At 36.7% G+C, this 22,135-nt stretch overlaps 3 protein-coding genes and 1 pseudogene across 3 annotated transcripts; all 4 read left to right on the top strand.

Annotated features, from left to right (window-relative positions):
* LOC125204012 (pentatricopeptide repeat-containing protein At3g26540) lies at nucleotides 1-2,497 on the top strand. Its single transcript, XM_048102549.1, has one exon. The coding sequence runs from the start codon at nucleotides 1-3 to the stop codon at nucleotides 2,119-2,121; it is 2,121 nt and encodes a 706-aa protein (XP_047958506.1). The 3' UTR covers nucleotides 2,122-2,497.
* A 1,173-nt stretch (nucleotides 2,498-3,670) lies between these two features.
* Nucleotides 3,671-8,514, top strand: LOC125208179 (2-oxoisovalerate dehydrogenase subunit alpha 1, mitochondrial-like). Its single transcript, XM_048107761.1, has 9 exons — nucleotides 3,671-4,047; nucleotides 5,822-5,959; nucleotides 6,157-6,339; nucleotides 6,472-6,629; nucleotides 6,702-6,801; nucleotides 7,256-7,367; nucleotides 7,447-7,586; nucleotides 7,953-8,138; nucleotides 8,219-8,514. The coding sequence occupies exons 1-9, from the start codon at nucleotides 3,796-3,798 to the stop codon at nucleotides 8,384-8,386; spliced, it is 1,437 nt and encodes a 478-aa protein (XP_047963718.1). The 5' UTR covers nucleotides 3,671-3,795; the 3' UTR covers nucleotides 8,387-8,514.
* A 1,317-nt stretch (nucleotides 8,515-9,831) lies between these two features.
* LOC125204811 (receptor-like cytosolic serine/threonine-protein kinase RBK1) lies at nucleotides 9,832-13,830 on the top strand. Its single transcript, XM_048103547.1, has 11 exons — nucleotides 9,832-10,428; nucleotides 10,744-10,880; nucleotides 10,997-11,094; nucleotides 11,372-11,700; nucleotides 11,792-11,971; nucleotides 12,048-12,470; nucleotides 12,551-12,711; nucleotides 12,856-12,908; nucleotides 12,981-13,116; nucleotides 13,207-13,356; nucleotides 13,442-13,830. The coding sequence occupies exons 1-11, from the start codon at nucleotides 10,209-10,211 to the stop codon at nucleotides 13,547-13,549; spliced, it is 1,995 nt and encodes a 664-aa protein (XP_047959504.1). The 5' UTR covers nucleotides 9,832-10,208; the 3' UTR covers nucleotides 13,550-13,830.
* Nucleotides 13,831-15,574: 1,744 nt separating this feature from the next.
* Nucleotides 15,575-18,725, top strand: LOC125204728 (annotated as a pseudogene).
* Nucleotides 18,726-22,135: the final 3,410 nt, after the last annotated feature.

Genomic DNA, 22,135 nt, shown 5'->3' with positions numbered 1-22,135 from the left:
ATGGGCTCGAAAGCAGGATCGGTTCTAAGCCGCCACCTCCGTTCCGCCACCGCGCACCGCCCCGACCCGCCTCTCGCCGTGAAGGAACTGACCACCACGATCCTCAACCATGTCCGCCTCGGCCGCCTCCCGAAAGCAATCTCCATCCTCTTCTCTTCCGCCACGCCTCTGCCTTTCTCAATCTACGCCCATCTCTTCCGAATCTGCGCTTCCAGCAAGGCAATAATCGAGACCCGCAAGCTCGAATCCCATCTCGTCACCTTCAACCCCGACCCTCCCGTCTTCCTGCTCAACCGGGCCATCGAGAGCTACGGCAGATGCAACTGCGTGAACGATGCGGAGGAGCTGTTCGACGAAATGCCGACCCGAGACGGCGGCTCTTGGAACGCGATGCTCACCGCGTATTCGAGGAACGGGAAGGCAGAAGAAGCGTTGGACTTGTTCGCCGTGATGATTGGGGAAGGGGTCTCTGCTTCCGAGGTCACTTTTGCTAACGTTCTCGCCTCTTGCGGCAGCGAATTGGATGTTTGGCTTTCGAGGCAGGTGCATTCTCTCATTGTGAAATACGGGTTTTCGGGAAATGTTATCTTGGAGAGCTCGATCGTGGATGTGTATGGGAAATGTGGGGCGATGATTGATGCGAGGAGGATGTTTGATGAGATTGAGTATCCAAATGTTGTGTCTTGGAATGTGATTGTTCGGAGGTATCTCGAATTTGGGGAGGGACACGAGGCCGTGAGAATGTTTTCGAGGATGTTGAAATTGAATGTGAAGCCGATGAATTATACTGTTTCTAACGCGATTCTTGCTTGTTCGAGTTTCAGGGGATTGAGGGAGGGTGTTCAGATTCATGGATTCTGTTGCAAGATCAACATGGATCGTGATGGAGTGGTTTCGAATACTCTGATTGATATGTATGCCAAATGTGGAGATTTGGAGAGTGCAAGAACCATTTTTGATCTGCCTTGTTCCAAAAATGTGATCAGTTATACTTCAATGGTGTCAGCTTGTGCTATCAGTGGAAGAATGTCAGAAGCTAGGGAGCTATTCGATGAGATGCCTGAACGGACCGTGATATCTTGGAACGTGATGCTGGCGGGTTACACTCGCACCTCGGACTGGGAAAAGGCGTTGGAGTTTCTAATATTGATGCGTAGAAGCACTAGAGATGTGGATCACGTCACGCTTGGGTTGTTCTTGAACATATGTGCAGCGATCCCGGATATGCATCTAGGGAAGCAAGTGCACGGATGTGCCTATAGACATGGCTTCTGCTCCAACGTTTTCGTTGGGAACGCCCTTCTTGACATGTATGGGAAGTGTGGGAACTTGATTGGCGCGAGGAATTGTTTCTACGCGATGAGCCACTCGAGAGACGAGGTCTCTTGGAACGTGCTGTTGACAAGCTTTGCGCGTCGTGGGATGAGCGAGCAGGCAATGCTGGTGTTCTCGGAGATGCTAGGCGAGGCCCGGCCGAGCAAGTTCACGTTTGGGACGATGCTGGCCGCGTGCGCAAACATATTCGCGCTCGACACGGGGAAACAGATTCACGCCTTCATGATCAGGCACGGCTACGACATCGATGTAGTGATGACCGGAGCTCTGGTAGATATGTACTCAAAGTGCCGCAACATCGCCTACGCCACGAGGGTGTTCAACGGGGCCTCCCGCAAGGACGTGATCCTCGTGAACTCGATGATTCAGGGGTGCTTGCATAATGGGGTGAGTGGGCGTGTGTTCGAGCTGCTCGATGCGATGGAGGAGGAGGGCGTTAGGCCCGACCACAACACATTCCGGGGGGCGTTGCGGGCTTGTGTCTGCGATGGGCGTGTGGAGTTGGGGGCGAAGCTGTTTGAATCGATGAGTGAGAATTACTATTTGTTGCCTCATTTGGAGGATTATGAGTGCATGATTGGGTTGTACGGTGAGAATGGATTGATGGATGAGCTTGAGGCTTTTCTGAAGAAGTTGCCCTTTGAGCCTACTGCAGCAATGCTCATCAAAGTGTTTGATTTTAGTCGAAAGCACAAGTGGTTGAAGCTGGGAGAGTGGGCTGCTGATCGACTCAATGAGTTGAATCCTTCGGTTCCATTCCTATTTCAAATTGTTGATGATGAATGATGATATTGATATCTAACAAGTCAAAAATTTGGAGTTGAGCCGAGCGGTAGAGTTGACTAGTGCATAATGACAAAATTCATGAAACGAAACTCGTGGGGTTGGATGCTGTAAAGAAGGCCGTTGTTGACATCGGAAGGCGGGTGGTGCAGCGACGGTTGCTTGCTATGGATGGCGGAGCAAGAATGGAAGTGAACCCCAACCCTTCGGAGTCGGAAGTGATGCACCATAGAGTTGGGGGTAACTCCAAATGCCAAATTTAATGTAATTTTCCTGTAATAAGTGTGCGTGTCTAAGTAATTACCAATTGGAAAAGTAAGAGATATAGAAAATCATCTGGGAGTATTGAAAGGTTGATTTTTTATATAATTATTTATATTATAAAAATCATCGATGAGCATTGAACTAGGTGTCAAACAGGATGAAACAGTAAGATAATAGTTGCACCTAAGTCCAATCTACTGAGTTAACCTACTCCATGTGTGGACTGATTAGTTATAACTTTATCGGACTAAAAAAATTTCAATCATAACCCTTTAGTTTTAGCAGGTTAGTTGGATTAGTTCACAAATTCCGGACTGCACTGACATCCCTAACGATAATTTTCAATGTTTTTTTTGTGGTGACTCAAAGTACTATTGTAATTTTGTAGCACTAGATGAGAGTCACACGTGACATGGTTGTGGGATTGTTCTATCGCTATCCGGATGTATGTCCAGTCCCTCACGGCCTCACCACCTTTGTAACGTGTGTGGTTCCCCATCATCACTATCAATTCAAACAAAATTGAATTCCATAATTTGGAGATCACGTTTGAAGCATGGGTGTAAAGCTTATCATAATGTAAAGAATAGAAAACATGAAAATAATTATTCTATGTAATAAATTCGTTATAAAAATGATTTAGTGATTGAAGTGAATATTCAATGTCAAATATATTGTACAACTATAACCACGATTTTAAACCATTACACTCCCACCGTCCCATTATAATTGATCAATTTTTTTTTTTATTTTGGATTGTCCGTACAAGTGATCGAGTTTTTTTTTTTTTTTTTTTTTTTCAGAAAGCAACATCTTCATGTCTCTTATTTTTGGAGTACATTATTCTCTCTTATCTCTCATACTTTTTTATCTCTTATACTTTATTCTCTCTTATCTTTCATACTTTTTCATTTCTTATACTTTATTCTCTTCACCGAACACCGTTTCCATCTCCATTTATCTTTTACTTTATCAAATTTCATTAAACCCGTGCTACCTAATGGAGAAGAGAATGAATCCAACGCAATGTAAAGTCACCAAAAAATGGCAATAATTAGGCTAAACGTAGGACAGATGAACTCTCCTCCTAACACATTTCAAATTAAAATCAAAATTTCCGATTTTCCCCTCAATTCTTCCTTTATTTCTAACTAATTAAGAATCAAAGACATATTTACACGTGTGCCATATTCAATAATATTAGTAGTACTACTTAACTAATCGTGTAGCACATTCTGATCTGGATATTACTAATTTATTAAAAAGCTCCTAGACAGCTAGACTTGGATGCTCTCTACGCCCATATATTTTTTTGAATTAAAGCCCAAAAAAATTCCTATTCTTGAATTCCATTGATTGTGATTATAGTGATCAGCAACTCATCACACACACAATTGTGGGATCTTGCAAAATATGGGGTCATGGTTAGCAAGATCAAGAAACATCAAATATTTGCTCAAGAGAAACATTTGTTTATTTGATAACAAGTGTTCATCAACTCACTCTTTCTTACATACAAATTCTCCTTACAAGACCTTGCCTCCTTACAATGCCCTTCATGGATTCTGCGCCTCTGTTTTGTCATTTCGGCGGTCGGAATCTTCCATGGTCGGAAAACAAGCTCAAGCTGATGATGATGATGAGGATGTTGATGATGGAAATCAGGTAACTAATTTTATCTCACTTAAATGTAATTTAATTTATGGGAATTTCAGAAAAATCGAAACTCTGTATTTGTATTTACATGAAATGTTGAATAGGATTGTATATTAATGTTTATCTATAGAAGGAAGAAATCAATGTGAAAATTTATTGTCAGCAAACTACTGAAATAATAAATCTATGTTCTATTATGAGTCGATGCAATAAATGTTTCTTTATCTGTCAGTTTTCGAATTGTGATTTTTATTTCAAGTTCTGTGAAATAAATCGGTCTTGCAATTGCAAGAAAAATTAAGAAGATAGATATGTTGATATTACAAAGTTTATGCCTACATGTGTGACTATCGTGTGTCTCTCTCTTTGATCTCTTTTGATTATTTGGATGAGTATGGATTATTGAAGACCTATCTATGTATTGAAAAGAAAGAAAGTTGTTATATGATAGGTCCGCTTACTTAAAAGCATTCACAATTTAATTTATAGCACCCACTTATGAAATCTATTTAATACTCCATCTGTCCGTGAATAGGAGTCCCGTTTTTCCATTTTAGTCCGTCCGCGAATAGGAGTCCCGGTTCACTTTTACCATAAATGGTAATAGGGTCCCACCTTCCACTAACTCATCTCACTCACATTTCATTTAAAACTAATATATACAAGTGGGACCCCTATTCCACTAACTTTTTTCCACCCACTTTTCTTAACATTTCTTAAAACCCGCGCCGCCCATAAATGGGACTCCTAATGGCGGACGGAGGGAGTATATTTTAATGTTTTATTTTATCAAACCTCATGATACATTAAGAATTTACATTTATTATTACCTTGTTCACGAAAAATTAGCATGATAGTGAATGATATGGAGTAGTTTTTTAATGTGCATTTAATAAAATACGAGAGATAAAAAAGGTAAAAGTTGGAAAATTATGATTTTAATGATTTTTTTATCCATATCTAACTTCTTCATTGAAAACTTTAGTTATTTAATAATTTCAATTAAATTTTTTTTGGAGCCTCTTTTCTGAATCTCATTAAATTTTATGAGAAAGAATGGTTGAAATGGTGGACCACATAAATATACATTGTAAATAATTAGATGTATGATTATAGTAAAATGTGAAAGTTTTCATAAATAGATAGGATAATTTTGATGAGCGGACAAAAAATTGAAAAACATGATTATTTCTCTGGGATGGACGAAGTATACTGATAGGGGTTAATGTGCTACAAAACTAGGAACCATCCCATCTTTAAAGTTAGCATTAAAGGGCCCATTCGGTTTGAAGATTATTTCTCATAATTGAATAGATATCATATTTTGTTCATGTATTGAATCTCCAAACTTAATCCTAGATGGATAATCATATGATAAGAGTCATAGTCATTCTTCATACTAAAACAATCTCACACTTAATCCTAAATAGATAATCATATGATAATGAATCATAGCAATAATAGATAAATTTTCGGAATAACCCTATCTTTAAATTAGCATATTGTATACATATAAGTAAAATCTAACCAACTGTAAGCCCATTAGCCCAATAATAAAATAAAAGAAAAGATTACAGTAGTTTTAGCTAGGTTAGAACAATTATACTACTATTTGTTTTGACAATCTATTATATCTTCATTTTTTCATGGTAATTTTCTACTATTTGACAATATATTTTTCAAATAACATGGATGTTAAATGATTAGATTACACTGTGATCAGGGAGACTATGTGTTTTTAAATGCCAATTTATTTATGTAACAACTATATAAATTTGATCAGAGCATAGAATTTCCTGGTGGAAGAGTTGGATTCACTACTCAAATGGAATTCATTGCAGAAGTCACTGACAAAAGAGTGCCTTGTTATCGCCTTCTTGATGATGATGGCTTTCTCATTTCAGGCACTACATTTGAGCAGGTAATTTATATATCAAAGTAGTAGTAAGTAATTTTTATATCCACATTTTTAAAGAGCAATTTATGACTAAAACTTATTCTAAAGGGTAAAATAGTAATAACGACTACTATCTTCGTCCATATATAGCTATTAGTATCATTTTTTCATTTGGTCTGTCCACAAAAATTAGTCTCTTTTTATTTTTGACACGTGTTTAGCTGGAAAAAGAAACGGCGGTGAAGATGTACGAAAGTATGGTGGGTCTTCAAATAATGGATACAATCTTTTACGAAGCGCAACGACAAGGGAGGCTTTCGTTTTACGTGACCTCAACGGGAGAGGAGGCCATCAACATTGCAACAGCTGCTGCTCTCTCGCCCGATGACATTATATTGCCACAGGTAAATAGATTTAAAACGATCCTTCAAAAACTATTTACCTGTGGCAATAGACTTTTTAAAGGATAATTTTTGCTAGAAATATAAAAAGGGTTGTTATGAACAAGTTCTTTTTGTTTGTGTGATCATGACCAGTATCGGGAGCCCGGGATCCTGCTATGGCGCGGTTTCAGCATGGAAGAGTTTGCAAGCCAATGCTTTGGGACAAAAGATGGTCATGGGAAAGGCAGGCAGATGCCAATACATTATGGCTCCAACACCCACAATTTCTTGACTGTTTCCTCACCAATCGCGTAAGTTAGTTGTCTCGGCTTCTTCATGTTCAAAACGACGTTGTTTTAACGCTGGAGCGCTGTGTATGCCAGGACGCAGCTGCCTCAAGCTGCGGGCGTCGCTTACTCTCTTAAGATGGACGGGAAGGAAGCGTGCGCGGTTGCTTTCACCGGGGATGGTGGCACCAGTGAGGTATTCTTGTAAATACGTAAATTATTTCCAAATTTTATTGTTGAACTAATTTTCCCGTTCTAGTTTTAGAAATGTACTCTTTCTGTCCCACTAAATGTGAAGTATAGAGTACTGCTTCATGACACGAGAATTTATGTAGTATTGTTTTGAGAAGCAAGTGCAGAAAATAAAATAGCGATGACGTTGTAAATGTTTAATTTAAAACATATAATGTCTCACTTTTGGCATGACAACCCAAAAAAGAAACGTGTCAGTTTCAATGGGACAGAGAGTATTATCGAGAGCTTTCCAATTTACAGTCGAATTTCACACCTAAATCTGAAAAACTAGGTTATTAGTCAATGGAAGTATTAAAAATTCATGTATCTATATATGAAATTGATAAGGTATTTTATATGTATTTTCCTATCCAAAAAAAAAAGATATTTGACATATATTGTAAAATGTTTGACAGGGAGATTTTCATGCTGCAATGAATTTTGCAGCAGTGATGGAAGCCCCAGTGTTGTTTATATGCCGCAACAATGGATGGGCTATAAGCACCCCAATTTCACAGCAGTTTAGAAGTAACATAAATATACAAATATTTCTTCACATTTTATTCACAAAAACTATCAAGTTGTGGTCATCAATTGTGCCTTGCAGGCGATGGTGTGGTTGTGAAGGGGCAGGCGTACGGAATTCGGAGCATTCGTGTCGACGGGAACGACGCTCTCGCTGTTTATAGTGCGATACATGCAGCTCGGGAGATGGTTGTGCGTGAACAGAAGCCCGTGCTAGTCGAGGTAAACATAAATGTAGGAGTGTGTATTTGGGTAATTAGATAGATCGTGCTTCGAAAAACTAATTAACAAGTTGTTGACTATAAGGTGATGTTCAGTTCGTTAGACAAGATATTAGTGAGACACTTACAATATGTGATAAATCAAGATGAATTTTGTCTAGAATTAAATTAGTCAAATGAGTGAGGTGGATAGATAATCATGATATATTGTCAAAGATTGAATTTTTTAGAAAAAAGGATAAAAATAAACATGCGACAAGTAAAGGCAACCAAACGACCCCTAAGACCTTACTCAACGGAATTAGGTTGGTTATTTTCAACTGTGTGTTTTACCAACTAAATTGTGATTCGTCTTATAAATGCTTAGGCACTTACATATCGAGTAGGGCACCATTCAACATCAGACGATTCTACAAAATACCGACCAGTGAGCGAGATTGAGCAATGGAAAAGTACCGGGAATCCCATGACGAGATTTAGGAATTGGGTTCAAGCAAATGGTTGGTGGATGGACGAGCAAGAAACCAAGCTTCGTGGGGCCATCCGGAAGCAGGTAGTTTTCCCGATGCATTAAATTCATAGTAGTAGAAGTATGTTTTATCGATCTAATAATCTCGACTGATTGCTTTGCAGGTGTTGAAGGCCATTCAAGCTGCGGAGAAAACACAGAAACCGTCTCTTGAAGATTTGTTCAGCGATGTGTATGACAAGCTTCCCTCAAATTTGCTAGAACAAGAGAAATCTCTGAGAGAAACCATCAACAAATATAAACAAGATTTCCCTGCTGATGTGCCTCTCTAGGTTCCTTATTCACAATGTGCAAAGAGATGAAATTGGAATTAGTACATGCATTATTGGAGTTGTAATAAACTAAATAAAGATTAACAATCAGATTATCAATATATTTTTGAAAGAGAAACGCCTGTCAACTTATGCTTCATAATCAGACTTGTTTCTTTTTTGATTTTATTTCATATTTACTTGTCCGTCTCAATGAAATATCCGACTTTTTGAATGACATGAGATTTTAGGAGATAAGCGATGACGAGAGAAAATATAGTTATATGTATTTATGGCGATAGAAAATACTTAATAAATTGAGTAATAATGATGCTTAAGAAAAATGTAACTGGGTAATGATGATTTTTTTTTCAAAAAAATAGAAGTGCATGAGACAAACTAAAAAAAATAGACATCTTCATTGATACGAGAGACTGAGGCGTACCTAGCAATTTGCGTATGCCAAGATTCATCAATTCCTCACAAGTCAAATCGACAATTTTATATTGGTGAGATCAAAATAAGTTCATATTAATATGATTATTACGAATTAATAAAAAAAATTAGTTTCAAACTGAATAACGCATCGATCTCACAAGCTAATGATTGAATACTATTGAGTTGTTTTTTGGCTGTATTTAGCTAAATAACTTTGTCGAACTAGTTCTGAAATACTCCAATATTCATCTACGATATACGGAGTAAAGTTTTTCTTTTTACTTGATTCGTTGATTCCTAAACTCAATTAGTAGTATTTCTAAAATCCACTTCCTCGAACCACATTTTCTAAACGAACCAGAAATAAATCAAATTGATCTTGTAAAAGATATCTAATGAAACTGCCGTTGGAATTGAGATCTCATTCAAAGATATCAAAAGTTTGGCCCTTGCGTAAGGATTATACCCCACGCTCTTTAGCACGAGATTTTGAGTGCCCTTTTTGTTCAATAAGAGACCAAAGTGGATGATTGACTCATTCCATACTAGAAATAATCGTAGGAACCTCTATTCAATCCTTTTCCTTATTGTTGCTGGATATCTCGTTCGTACACATCTTTTCTTTGTTTCTCAGGCTTCTAGTAAGTTACACACATAGTTCGAAAGGTCAATTTTTTTGTGAAAGGAGTATCACTGGCTTAACTCCTTGATTGTTTGCTTTGATTTCGATGAAACCGGTTTGTTACGAGCAAGAAACAATGGAGTATGAATTAAAGTCTACCGACCCATAATAGAATTAAAAAAAAAATTAACTCTCTAACGGATGAATTGTCCAATTTTAATTTAACTTTATGGTATACTTAGACTCATTCCCGCCACAAAATTTAAAATGGGCAAATCCGCCATTCAAACAACCGAAGTTACTATGCTATTACAACAGTAAACAGACAAAAAAACAAGAAACAGTGATAAAGAAATGATGGGAGAAAACCTAGGAAGTTAGATTTGTTGTCGAATTTCACAAACACCCAAAAAAATCTTTGATGTTTTCATCCACTTCCCAATCACCCTTGTTGGAGCAGACGCTTTCCACCTTCCCGTCACAACCCCATCCCGAATATCCTCATCAATATTCCAATTCCAAACATCGGATAGAAATGGGCGAAAAATGGTTTCTTTCTTGTTCAAGAATCACCGCAACAGACACTCCGATTTGCCCTTTTATCGTGTTGCGTTATGGGGCATTCCGTGCAAGGAATTTACTCATCTTATTTTTTAGCATTTTCCTATCCTTACTGCATTTGGATAGTAGTATTTTAAGTCTTGTTCAAGAATTGTTGAAATTGACAGCATTTGATGAAATAAAATCATCTGTTTCTGTGTGATTTTAGCTCTGGTTAGGCATATGGCAATGGCAATGGCTTCACCTAGTGAAAGGAGTAGTAGTAGCAGAAGCACTGCTTCTCTCATGCCCGGGCGCATTGTGGTTGCGTTTGATGCGACTAGGAATTTTAATTCTCAGGAATTGAAGAACGTTATTAGTAATATCCAAATGCAGCAAAGCATGATTCAGGAAGTGGACACCATTACAGTTCTTGGAGTCTTGCATAAAGTGCCTCATCCCAGTAAGCCTACTCTCTGCCCTTTATGTTGAAATATACGCGATTTCGAGAGTGTTTAGTTTATCATTTACATAGATTTTTAGTTGTAGATGTTGTGTAGTGTGTAAACCAGCTCATCTATGATCTATCTGTGGTTTGAATTTTATTGAACATTTTCGCCAAAGATATGCCGGAGGAATTTCTATTAGGCTTGCAGGCATGTTTACTTTAGCGATTTGTTTTTTTGTTGTTTAATTGCTTTAGTTATGCTTCTGTAACTGTCTATGAACTTTTGATGTGTGGTGAAGTTTTTCATTGTGAACTTGTACCTTTGCATAGTGGGGTTTGAAATGGAAATAAGCCCCAATTCTTTTATGGGGACCCGTGTTCGTGCAATAAAAGAGCAAGTCTCAAGAATGGTGGATGCATACGCGGGGAACCTTCATAACAGTGCTGAGGCGTGTGAAGTCAGTGGGGTAATATTCGCTCTTGTTTCCTGTTTGTGGTTGCTGAATAAGATGTACCTTGTTGCAATTTGTTCGTAGTTTTCTGGGTAAGATGAGCGTTGTCATTTCTTGATCACGTTATATAGGTCGTTATTGAAGTCAAGATTGTCGTTGGAGCTCCACTAAAGAACGTTATTGTACAAGAATCCATAGCTTCAAATGCCACATGGGTTGTTCTTAACAGGTTACTACCATTTTCCCTTTAGTGCAATTATAGCAGCTTCACTAAGTAGAAATCGTAACGAAAACCTTATGAACAAGTCACAGGGGATTCGAAAGGTTCATATGTGTAATTGGTTTGAGTTTGTCGTTTCAGTGAGTTCATCAATCTTATGTATCTTATGATTTTAAAGAATTCTAGAAGGTGGCATTTGTTTGTATCAGTTGATATTGATGATAATCTTCTGTTAATGATACACCATTTCATTTCTCATTTGAAACTGGTAACTTTCTTGTGGCAGGCACCTAAGAAAGGAAATAAAGTTCTATCTTAATAAAATACCATCCAAAGTTGCTCAGACCCTTGACAACTTTTCTCTGAAAATCTTGAGATCTTTTTATTCTGTCAAAGCTACGGCTAATGTGGAGCCCGAGCTGTTTTACTCGCTGTCCAAGCTAGTTCCCGTGATAGTACCCTCCGAGTATACTCCCAGCAACGACCACTCCCTTATTTCCCCAATCTACCCCGGATCCACAAGCTCCCACGGAAGCTCAGGCAGCTCCAAATCGAAGGAGCAGAACATCTTCTCACCAGATGAACTCGCGTCAAAATCTCATCTAGGAAAAACAGGTCAGAAGTGTTGCTTGATGAGCATATCATGAGGCTTTCTGCTTTCCTAACTTGACTGTCTTTAACACAAGTTTGTTTGTAATCTCCGTAGGCGTCTATGGTAACGGTAAAGATAAGCACCATGGCAGTTCACCCCTAAAACAAAGTCTACCGAGAGATCCTAGTTTTTCCGTTCCTTTTGCTGTTGATGAGATTAAGCTGAATGAATCTAAGCATTCGGAGATACAGATTGTAGCAGATGCTTCTTCTTCTGGTGATTTACGCAGAGAAGGTATGTATGAAGTGCGATAAAAAGGTCCTGATACTGATTCTTCATGTTTTAAACTGCATTGATGGATGATGTGCAGATACTAATGAGGACAAGGAATCGAATTATTTTCACCCGAAGAAAGAAAAGCAAATAAATCTGCAGCTGGACTTTCATGCATTCCACCATTCTGATGGAACGAAAACGCGTATGAGTTCAAAAGGATGGAAATATTCCAAGATACAGACTGCAACGAATGATTTTTCTTCCGAGAATCTACTGGGAGAAGATGGATATGGGCTTTTGTATAAAGGTCTGCTCAAGGATGGACAGCTTGTTGTTGTAAAAGTGCAAAAGGAAGCCAACACACAAGGTTGTTCGGAAATTTACTCACAATTAGGTTCCCTAAGATTGGCGTGTCACAAGAACGTTGTGATGCTTCTTGGTTACTGTCGTAGAGAAAACACAAATATCTTGGTTTATGAGTACATCTGCGATAGGTCGCTGGAGTGGTATTTATTCGGTAAGCTACTTCAGCAAGCAAGAAACTTGCAAAAGTCGAATATTCTCTATTAAACTTCTCGTTCTTGTTGTTCTACACAGATAGTACAGAACATCTTCTTCCATGGCACCGGAGACGTGCTATTGCTGTTGGAATTGCAAAAGGGCTGCGTTTTCTACATGAAGAGTGTCGGGGAAGCCCTATTCTTCACAGGGGCATGATGCCAAGAAACATATGTCTCACACATGAATTTATTCCAATGGTAAAAATCGATATAGATTTCGTGTTTATCTAATGCATTTGTATCTTTAACGCGATCCAGTGCTCAAATCTTTGTTATAAATATGATTGTTGAAGACTTCATAACATAGTATTGCTATACTTACTATTCAATCTGTACGTGCAGCTGGCAGACTGCGGCCTTGCTAAGTGGAAGACGGATGAACAAGAAAATTCCGAGTGAGTATCTATTTAGCACCAAACTGAAAAAATGATTGATGAATTGAGGTCGAGTTTGTTTGCCTTGTGCAGATATCTTGCACCGGAGTATGCTGAGCACAGCGTTTGTTCTGTGGAAACGGAAGTCTTTGCATTAGGGATTATTTTGATACAACTGATATCAGGACGCAAACGTATTGATTCAACGAAAGGCTCCCTTAGGGAGTGGGTATGTTTCCCAATGTCGATATTTTGAGGTCTCATTAACTGTGACAGACATTTACTTGCTCGTGTGAAATGTATGCTTGCCATGTTTCAGGCCATGCCATTGATCCAGATGCTGAAACTAGGAGAGCTCGTTGATCCTCGCCTTGGGGACTCGTATGCCACTTACGAAGTGTACCAGATGGCTAGAGTGGCGTACTTGTGCGTTCAGGCAAAGCCTTCTATGCGGCCAACAGTGGGAGAAGTAAATATACGATGCCTTCTGTCGTTTCTCACTGTAAGATTTTTGATCTCTCATTGGCACATTTGACACTGTGCTTTCTGTCTAGGTGCTGCTCATTCTTGAGGGCGAAAACGATCGTCTAGACCAGCTCATGGAGCAGCTTATTCCGGTTCCTAACAGCGTGCAGAGACGACTCTACACTGAGCTTAGCTGACTTCTCTCTTCTTGAACAATAATTCTTACTGTCAAACTGCAAATGATGTATGGTTTCTGTTGTTATTTATAAGATTTTATATATTTGAGGATAGCTTGAAAACATTGATAGAATTAGATATGTTGGTAGCTGAGAGAGTTGATCTTTTAAATTGAGATGAGCTTCTCAAAATCACCAGCAACCAGGTTCAAGAAGCGCGAAATTTGGCTTGAAAACTCTCGTTTGTACACATATTTCGGGCGTTATAACGTTGTTTTACGTGTGATTTTTTTGACAGCTTAACTCGGTAGACTAACAGAATCTCAAATTGTACCCTATTGTTGAGGGTTGTTTGTATTATGGTTACTTATTTGTTAGACTTGAGTTTGTTGGTCGCTATCGCTGGAAAATATTACCGACGGACCACTGGCGGATTTGTCTGTCGATAAAATGTGTCTTTTGTAGTGAAGATTGAAGAATGCTTCTTCAGAACTTCAAAAAATACTTAGAAATATTTTCCTACAATATTTATCAAAGGTTTTTACGTTATGAAATATATAGGGGAGTTTTCACACTGTTTAGATCCAGTAGTATTATTTACTGAAAATATTTCCGGGGATAAAAACCAATTACAAAGATTTTAAGATGCTTTAATGAATTATTCTACTACAAAGAAATATATCTTGTCAATTGTTTTAAGTATTTTTCATAAATTCAGGAAGATTCATAGTTCATTATACAAAGATATTTGATCTTTTGATTCTTAATACATCACATTCTTTTTAATATAAGAAATTAACTTTCAAGTTATAATTATAATTCATTATACTAAGAAATGTAATTTGTAATTTGTTTTCTGTCACTTGTTTTCATTTATACATTTATTTTGTTTTGCAAAATAATTAACTTTGTATTGAGATAAGATATGTTTCTATAAATGTTCGATGACAAGATTATCAATAATTTTGAAGAAATCAAGAAACTAAATTCATCTAAAAATTAACTAGATATTACTTAAAAATATATTGCTTTGAAATTGAAAAATGTTTCGAGATGCACTATTTTCAGTATTTTTTACATTAACAAAATCATTTCTATCTCCACCTTTTGGGCTCTTATTTGAAATTGCTGGAGGACTCCATTTAATTCTTTAGGCTGGAATTAAATTAAATAGTTGGACTTAGAATTACTTTAAAGTGTTGGGCTCAGATAGAATAACTTTTTCGCAATTATTCTTTGGGTAATTAATATCCTAATTATTTACTATTTGTTATATTTAATAAACACGCAATGAATCTCTTGGTTTAATCAAAGAATTCAACTTTAGATTAATTTGAGTATTCAGATTTAAATAATTCAATGAAATCAAATCTCCAAGTTCAAAAAGGTCTGAGAATAATCTTTGGATTTAGTTAAAAATTGCAAGAAATTAATCTCCGGATTAATTGTGTTTAATAAATTAGAACTTCCGATTTAGTTAAGAAGTGAACTTATTCACGTGCAGATTTAAAAAATACAGTATACGAGAATTTTTATATTTTCATTACAAATCATGTTAATTTAAAAAAATCAAGAATCGCGGGAAAAGTATGTTATTAATGGAAATCACAATCTTTTTTGATAGTTAAACAAGCCCGAAGCTGCATTTCTCGATTTACGCTTGTCATCCTAGCTCTCTAATTCTCTGTATCGTTTGACAATGGCCGACAACCAGAACAAACAGTTTACGTAACGCTGCTTTGTCTCTTCCACATACGAACTCCAATATCAAAGCCAATACTGAATATTCTCAGGATTATCTTCCCAGATATTCTTCACATATTCCTTCATTTTTTCCGATTTACTCACAAATGTTTCCGATTATCCATAATCAGGTAAATTTTCCACTCGCTCGATCGCATTTGATTGGGCGACTCTCGCTCTCAGCGTGATTTTGCTATTTCTGACCGTTTACTGCTTCGGATCGTTATAAATACTCGAATTAAGCCCTATCATCGAGTAAAATAGATTTTGTCAGCTCGAATTTTCTGATTTAAGCACATTTGTTTCTGATATGGAAAGCAGTTACAGAGAGACGCCTTCGCGTATTTTGATTGTGTGTGATTCCACTAAGGATCGGAGTATTCATGAGTTTAGCAAGACGATTCGTCAAATCCGGATGTGCGGCGGCATCGTGCATCCCGGAGATACAATTAGGGTGTTTGGGGTGCTTCACAGAGTCCTGCATCCCAGTAATTCTGCTGTTTAGTGCATTTTTTAGTGCTTTGCACTTTTATTAGATTCAGCTTGTTAGATTAGTATTATTATGCTATTGTTTGTCAATTTGTTGATTTTCAATCTGCAGTGGGTTATTTTATGGGAGTGGCTCCTGAGAATTTCCTTGGAGCAACGCATGCCCGTGCAGTGGAAGAAGAGGTCTCGAAAAAGGTCGATATGTACGTGAGCATGCTCCAGTATAGCGCTGAACAATGTGAAGGAGATAGGGTAATATATACATACCATCTTGTTTCTCCTAGTTAAGCTATATCTCCTAGACTATACCACATTTTCAGTAGCATTATTTCTCTCCAATAGTCGAGTATTCCCTTTTTTCATCGTGACTCAGAGCCTCTACGTTCAGGTTGACATTGAGGTTAAGATCACTGCCGGAACTCCACTAAGGAAGGCTATCATAAATGAAGTAGCTGCTTCTAATGCAGCCTGGGTTATATTTGATAGGTACAATTTGCTTTTCATATTTGAATGGTATATGGAGTAATGGATCTATTCTATTTTCACTGACAGGCCTCAGGCCTCTAAGAAAGGAATTGAGGTACTACCTCAAACACATTCCTTGCAAGGCTGCCATTGTGCTTGATAACTTTTCGCTGAAAATTTTGATAAACGGGTATTCCAATAAAGAAGCCGAGCATTTTGACAACAAGCAGTTTTACTCGCTTTCCAAGCCTGTCCCACTACCACCTGTTAGCGATAGTGAGAATGAGCAACCAGTCAATGCTATGAACTATCATAGATATATGGAAAGCTCTGATTTAAATTCCAAGGAGGAGAGCATTGTCTCCCAAAGTGAGACTTGGCCAGGTCCCAAGCAAGAGTACTCAGGTTAGAGGATTCTATTACAGTTATCTCTTGCACATATTTTCACAATGCACGTAAAAGGATTCTTCAACATTTGTATTAGATTCCTGATTGTAATGATGGCCACAGGTAATACCAGACAGATTATGGAATATTATGCCCCAATAATCTCAAATCAAAAAAGAAGGCCAAGTCGAAATAGATACTCTGATGTACCTGTGCTCTGTGTTACTTGTGGAATGAAAACGGAGTTGGACGCGGTGAGATATAGTTATCGCGAGATTCAGCTTGCAACCAACAATTTTTCGCCTAATAATTTACTAGGCGAAGGTGGATATGGTCATGTATATAAAGGAGAACTTAAGGATGGGCAGCGTATTGCTGCAAAGGTGCGAAAGGAAGCGAGTACACAAGGGTTTTCGGAATTTCATTCTGAAATATTCGTCCTCAGCTTTGCACGCCACAAGAACATTGTGATGCTTCTTGGTTATTGCTGCAAGGAGAACCTTAACATCTTAGTCTACGAGTACATCTGCAATAAATCACTGGAATGGCATTTATTCGGTGAGCGAATTTACTGTATAAAAGAAGTTCAGTAGCTACTTGTTTGCTATGATCATTATCATCCATGCCCAACTTGTGGAATGTTTACAGAAAATACGAATCATGTTTTGGAATGGCACCAACGACATGCTATTGCCATTGGAACTGCCAAAGGGTTGCGCTTTTTACACGAAGAGTGTCGGGGAAGTCCTATAATTCACAGGGACTTGAGACCAGGCAATATACTGCTGACTTGTGACTTTGTCCCTATGGTAAGTTCTAATACCCGGTATATTTAACTGCATTAGTGAACGCCTTAATTAGTTTAGACTTTGTCCCTATGTTAAATTCTCAGTGTCTTACAGAACTTCACACCTCTGCTCTCTTCTAATTTCTGTTGAAATTCTTTATAATTAGCTGGGAGACTTTGGCCTCGCAAAATGGAAGACTGATGAGGGTGAAAACCGTGAAATACAAACAAGAATTCTAGGCACTCTCGGGTGAGTGTAATAGCTGCATATTATGTAAAAACTGCATGCATATGATATATTGATATGTCCCTAGCACTTGATGTTAAGGTGTTCTTTCTTGCCTTGTATTATAGATATCTTGCACCAGAGTATGTAGAGAACGGAGTTGTCTCGGTACAGAACAGATGTTTATTCATACGGTATTGTTCTGATACAACTGATTTCTGGACGCAAGGCAGTGGATTCCAAGAGAGCAGACCAGCAACCATCACTTAGACAATGGGTATGTTAAGGCAACAAATATTGCATCTTACTCTTGTAGAAATTGATTTCTTCGTCTCAACCGCCACTCTCGATTTCCAAAGACTAACATCATTTAAAAGAAAAAGGAAAGAATAAAAGCCAGACACATGATCTAAAGAATCCCATCATGGTATTACCAGGCATTACCTCTAATCGAGAGACTTGCATTACACGAGCTTGTTGATCCTTGTCTCGGTGAAACGTACAACACATACGAGCTGTATAGGATGACGAAAACAGCATATTTATGTCTCCAAACTGAACCCGAGAGGCGGCCATCAATGGCAGAGGTAACTCTTTTGCCTTCTACATGTGCACAATTTGTTAGTACATATACCTTTCTCCTCACTGATTTAACTAATAACATATTGTTGCAAATGCACGCGGACCATTTTCTTTCGTTTGTCCGTACGATTAAGCTCTTTCTACGTTCGAAGCTACTATGTTTCACTACATGATGATGGTTGCAGGTGCTGCACCTTCTTGAGGGGGATATTGATCATTTTAGCCACTTGACAGAGCAGTTTATACCACACTAATAAGAGGTGATGCCGTGATGGAAGCATGCCGGCTAGGCCGTTGTTCGACGCCACAACTGCTGCCTATGCATACATTTTCTAGCTCTTATGTTGTTGGCTTTGATCAACTAGTTTCTGTGAATCTGTTTCAATGTTTCTAGGTACATACTAATATTAGAAAGGGAGTAGGAAAAAGGTTAGTTTTTTAATATGCATATTGAAAAAATTGTTTTTTAAAAAATGCATCTTAATTATTAAGTAATTATAAAAGTAATCTTTCCGGAACGTATACTGTTTTCTAATGAGTTTAATATTAATCTACATGTTTTAATTGCCAAATTTTGACGACATTATTCTCGTTCATTTATTGTATTTTTTGCTATGAATAGAATTGCACTTATATAAAGAGTCCTAATAATTGTTGAATTTTATTCGTAGGGATTACTCATCAATATTTACAATAATTAATTCGTATGGATCACTCTTCAATATATACAATAATTTGTTTCGTCACGAAAAAAAAAATATGTAAACACTCATAATTTTGGTAACAGAGAATTCTCGATTCTCTGCAAAATTAACTTGTTACATATTCTCAATTGAATCAACTTCTACATGCGGTGCTCATAATATAGACAATATAAAGTCTGAATCATTACTTTGTTAGATAACAATAAGAAGACTTAGATTCTAGCTTGGTTATTTTGAAATTTATTACTAGAATTATGTATAATGCATATTCAAATTCATATAGTATAATATAAATTGGTGTAAATTTTTTTTATAATATAATATAGTATATATTCTGTATAAAAACACAAATATTGGAAAAAGTTTAAAAAATCATTATTTTTGAACATCTAATAATAACATTATAGGACTACTTTTAATGATTCAAAAACTCTCAGAATTAGAAATTTATACACGTGTAAAGAACGGAGCAACTTGCTGCAATATAACCACATAAACAAATTGCATTATTGTAATAATTAGATAGAACAATTGGATTAGTTTAAGTTTAGCCCTTTGTCAAATATGTAGTTCAGCTGTTTAGTTATTGATTACTAATAGGGGTGGAAATACGGAAATTGGGTATTTTGTTTACCCATACCTAATCCGATACCCGCCGAGTATTGGATATCCAATATTCAATTTTATGGGATTGGGTATGGGATTGGATATTGAAATTTAAGATAAATCGGGTATCGGATAATCCGAATGGGTATTGGGTATTACCCGAATATCCAATTTATTATTCAAAGAATTTTTTAAATTTGGTTTATCTATTTTGGGCTTCAAGAGCTGGGCTAATTTATTTACGAATTACAACTTACTATGTTAACTTACTCTAAACTTATATAAATAAGTCAATCTCTCTTACTCTAGGTCACGGCTTCTCCAAACTCTCACATCCATTCATCCTTTGGAATAATTATTTTGACTTTTGAATTATATTATCGGTTGCTTCTACAGTATAATTAAATGCACAACTTTTATTATTTTACTTACATACTCCCTCCGTCCCACTTTAGCAGTCCCATTAACTTGTCTGCCCTCTTTTTATAAAAATGATAAAAAATAGTTAAAGTGGAGAAATGGTAAAGTAAGAGAGACAATAATATAGATAAGACTCTTCTCTATATTATTCTATCTCTTAATTTACTATTTCTCCTCTTTAACTATTTTTTTATCATTTTTACAAAAAGAGGGCAGAAAAGTCAATGGGATTGCTAAAGCGGAACGGAGGGAGTATTACATAACCAATTCCCATAAATATAATCGTATACTTTAAAATAATAGTGACCAATTTTTTTAGTTTTATACTACCAAATAAATGCAACATTAAAAATATTAGTCAATTTAAATATTTCTATATTTATATTAATATATAAAAGTTAAATTTTTTTATTAGTTATTAACGCATGTAAAGAGTCGGGTATTTGGGTACCCGATACGTCGGGTATGAATACCCGGGGCGGGTATTAGAGTACCCGAAAATATATCGGATCGGGTTTTGGATAGACATTTAGATGATTTTTCGGATTTGGGTACCCGGTTTTTTTGAGTCAGATATCCACGGATAGCCGTATTCCCACCCCATACTAAGATGGCATTAACTTGTAAAGCAAAATAACCTATGTTGTAATCTTAACTAGACAATTTTCTAAAACAAATTTTTTGTAGTTTTTCATCAAATGGAAAGAAATGAAGACAAAATTATCGAGATGAGAGGGACCTATCCTCATTCATCAATCACTAATATTTTTAGGCAGTGATCCATCACTGTTATCGAATTAAATACTCCTTAATATTAGATACATTTACATCAAATGTAATTACATAAAAAGTTAAAATTCTAGATTATATGCATTGATCCAGCTCTACTTGTTAGTTGCGACAAGATAGATTATGACAGGACTTTGATTTCATAGCCCAAATTATATGGTTGGACAAACAATATTTTTTTCACGTTTGAGGTGAATACATAGATTTAGCTTGAAAATGTGGCTGTGACAATCACTGTCCAATAAATTATTATTATATTTATTTTTTACTAAATGAGGTAAAAATATCGCAAAACCATATTATGAGCCTCCATTTGTGTATTCACTTGAAATGTTAAATGATATAATTTCGTTCACATTGATAACCACATGCCATCTCCAATTGTCAATTATATGCTTTTCGACTTCATGTACTACCTCCTTCCCACATCAAGTGTCACATTTAACGTGGACGCAGGTTTTAAGAAATATAAAGAAAAATGCGTTGAATAAGTTAGTGGATTATAAGTCCCACTTATATATATATTAGTTTTATAATAAAATGTGAGTAAAATTGGTTTGTCGAATGTGAGGTCTACTTACCATTTATTGTAAAAGTGAATGAGACTCTTGTTGTGAGATGGACCGAAATGACAAAATATGACACTTAATGTGGGACAGAGGTATAATCACTTTCGGCCTAAAATTAATATAAAATTGGTTTGTGGGACTTTAATAATGCATACTCCCTCCGTCCCAATAAATATGAAACATTTGGTTTCCGGCACGGGATTTTAAGCAGTGTTGTTTTGTGAGTTAATGAAGAGAGAGTAAAGTAAGAGAGAAAAAAGTAGAGAGAGTGATGTTTCCATTTTAGGAAACGTTTCATTTTTAGTGGGACAACCCAAAAAGGAAAACGTTGCATTTCTAATGGGACAGAGGGAGTACTAATTAGTAGGGAAAAAAGAATTCATATTCATACAATTGATTTATTGGACTTTAATAATGTGTAAAGGAAGACAATATTGAGATCAAGTAGGAACAAAGATCATATTGATAAGTTGGATTATTTAAATCATTGTACTATTACAGTTGTTTTCTACATAGGAATTAAAGTCCCTACTGTGAGGTCTATTTATTGTAGAAACTAGAAAGCATATTATCATGGTTTGAGATATACTAGCCCTACAGAAGCCCTAATGAGTAATAGTTATTTTAGTGTATGTTGACTTCTTTCTTTGATAAAAAAGTGTAATTCTCATATGTTGATGCACATGCATTAATGGGGGAAGTCTCATGATCCAGTATTAGAGTTAGTTATAATTTAGGACAGCACATAAAAAAGCATGTAATTAATATACATACATGGAAAAAAATAATGAACATAAAGTATGAATTAAAGCATATATTGTCATTAATTTGTTAGAGTTC

The sequence above is a fragment of the Salvia hispanica genome, chromosome 2, assembly GCF_023119035.1.
Source record: "Salvia hispanica cultivar TCC Black 2014 chromosome 2, UniMelb_Shisp_WGS_1.0, whole genome shotgun sequence".
In the NCBI taxonomy this organism is placed as follows: Eukaryota; Viridiplantae; Streptophyta; class Magnoliopsida; order Lamiales; family Lamiaceae; genus Salvia; species Salvia hispanica.
This window is presented reverse-complemented; position numbering and strand designations above follow the sequence as displayed.

Coding starts and splice junctions, on each gene's coding strand:
- LOC125204012 (XM_048102549.1), top strand. CDS start 1: ATGGGCTCGAAAGCAGGATCGGTTCTAAGCCGCCACCTCCGTTCCGCC.
- LOC125208179 (XM_048107761.1), top strand. CDS start 3,796: ATGGGGTCATGGTTAGCAAGATCAAGAAACATCAAATATTTGCTCAAG. Junction 5,960..6,156: donor CAGGCACTACATTTGAGCAG/GTAATTTATATA, acceptor ACACGTGTTTAG/CTGGAAAAAGAAACGGCGGT. Junction 6,340..6,471: donor ATGACATTATATTGCCACAG/GTAAATAGATTT, acceptor GATCATGACCAG/TATCGGGAGCCCGGGATCCT.
- LOC125204811 (XM_048103547.1), top strand. CDS start 10,209: ATGGCAATGGCAATGGCTTCACCTAGTGAAAGGAGTAGTAGTAGCAGA. Junction 10,881..10,996: donor AGGCGTGTGAAGTCAGTGGG/GTAATATTCGCT, acceptor CACGTTATATAG/GTCGTTATTGAAGTCAAGAT. Junction 11,972..12,047: donor TGGTGATTTACGCAGAGAAG/GTATGTATGAAG, acceptor GATGATGTGCAG/ATACTAATGAGGACAAGGAA.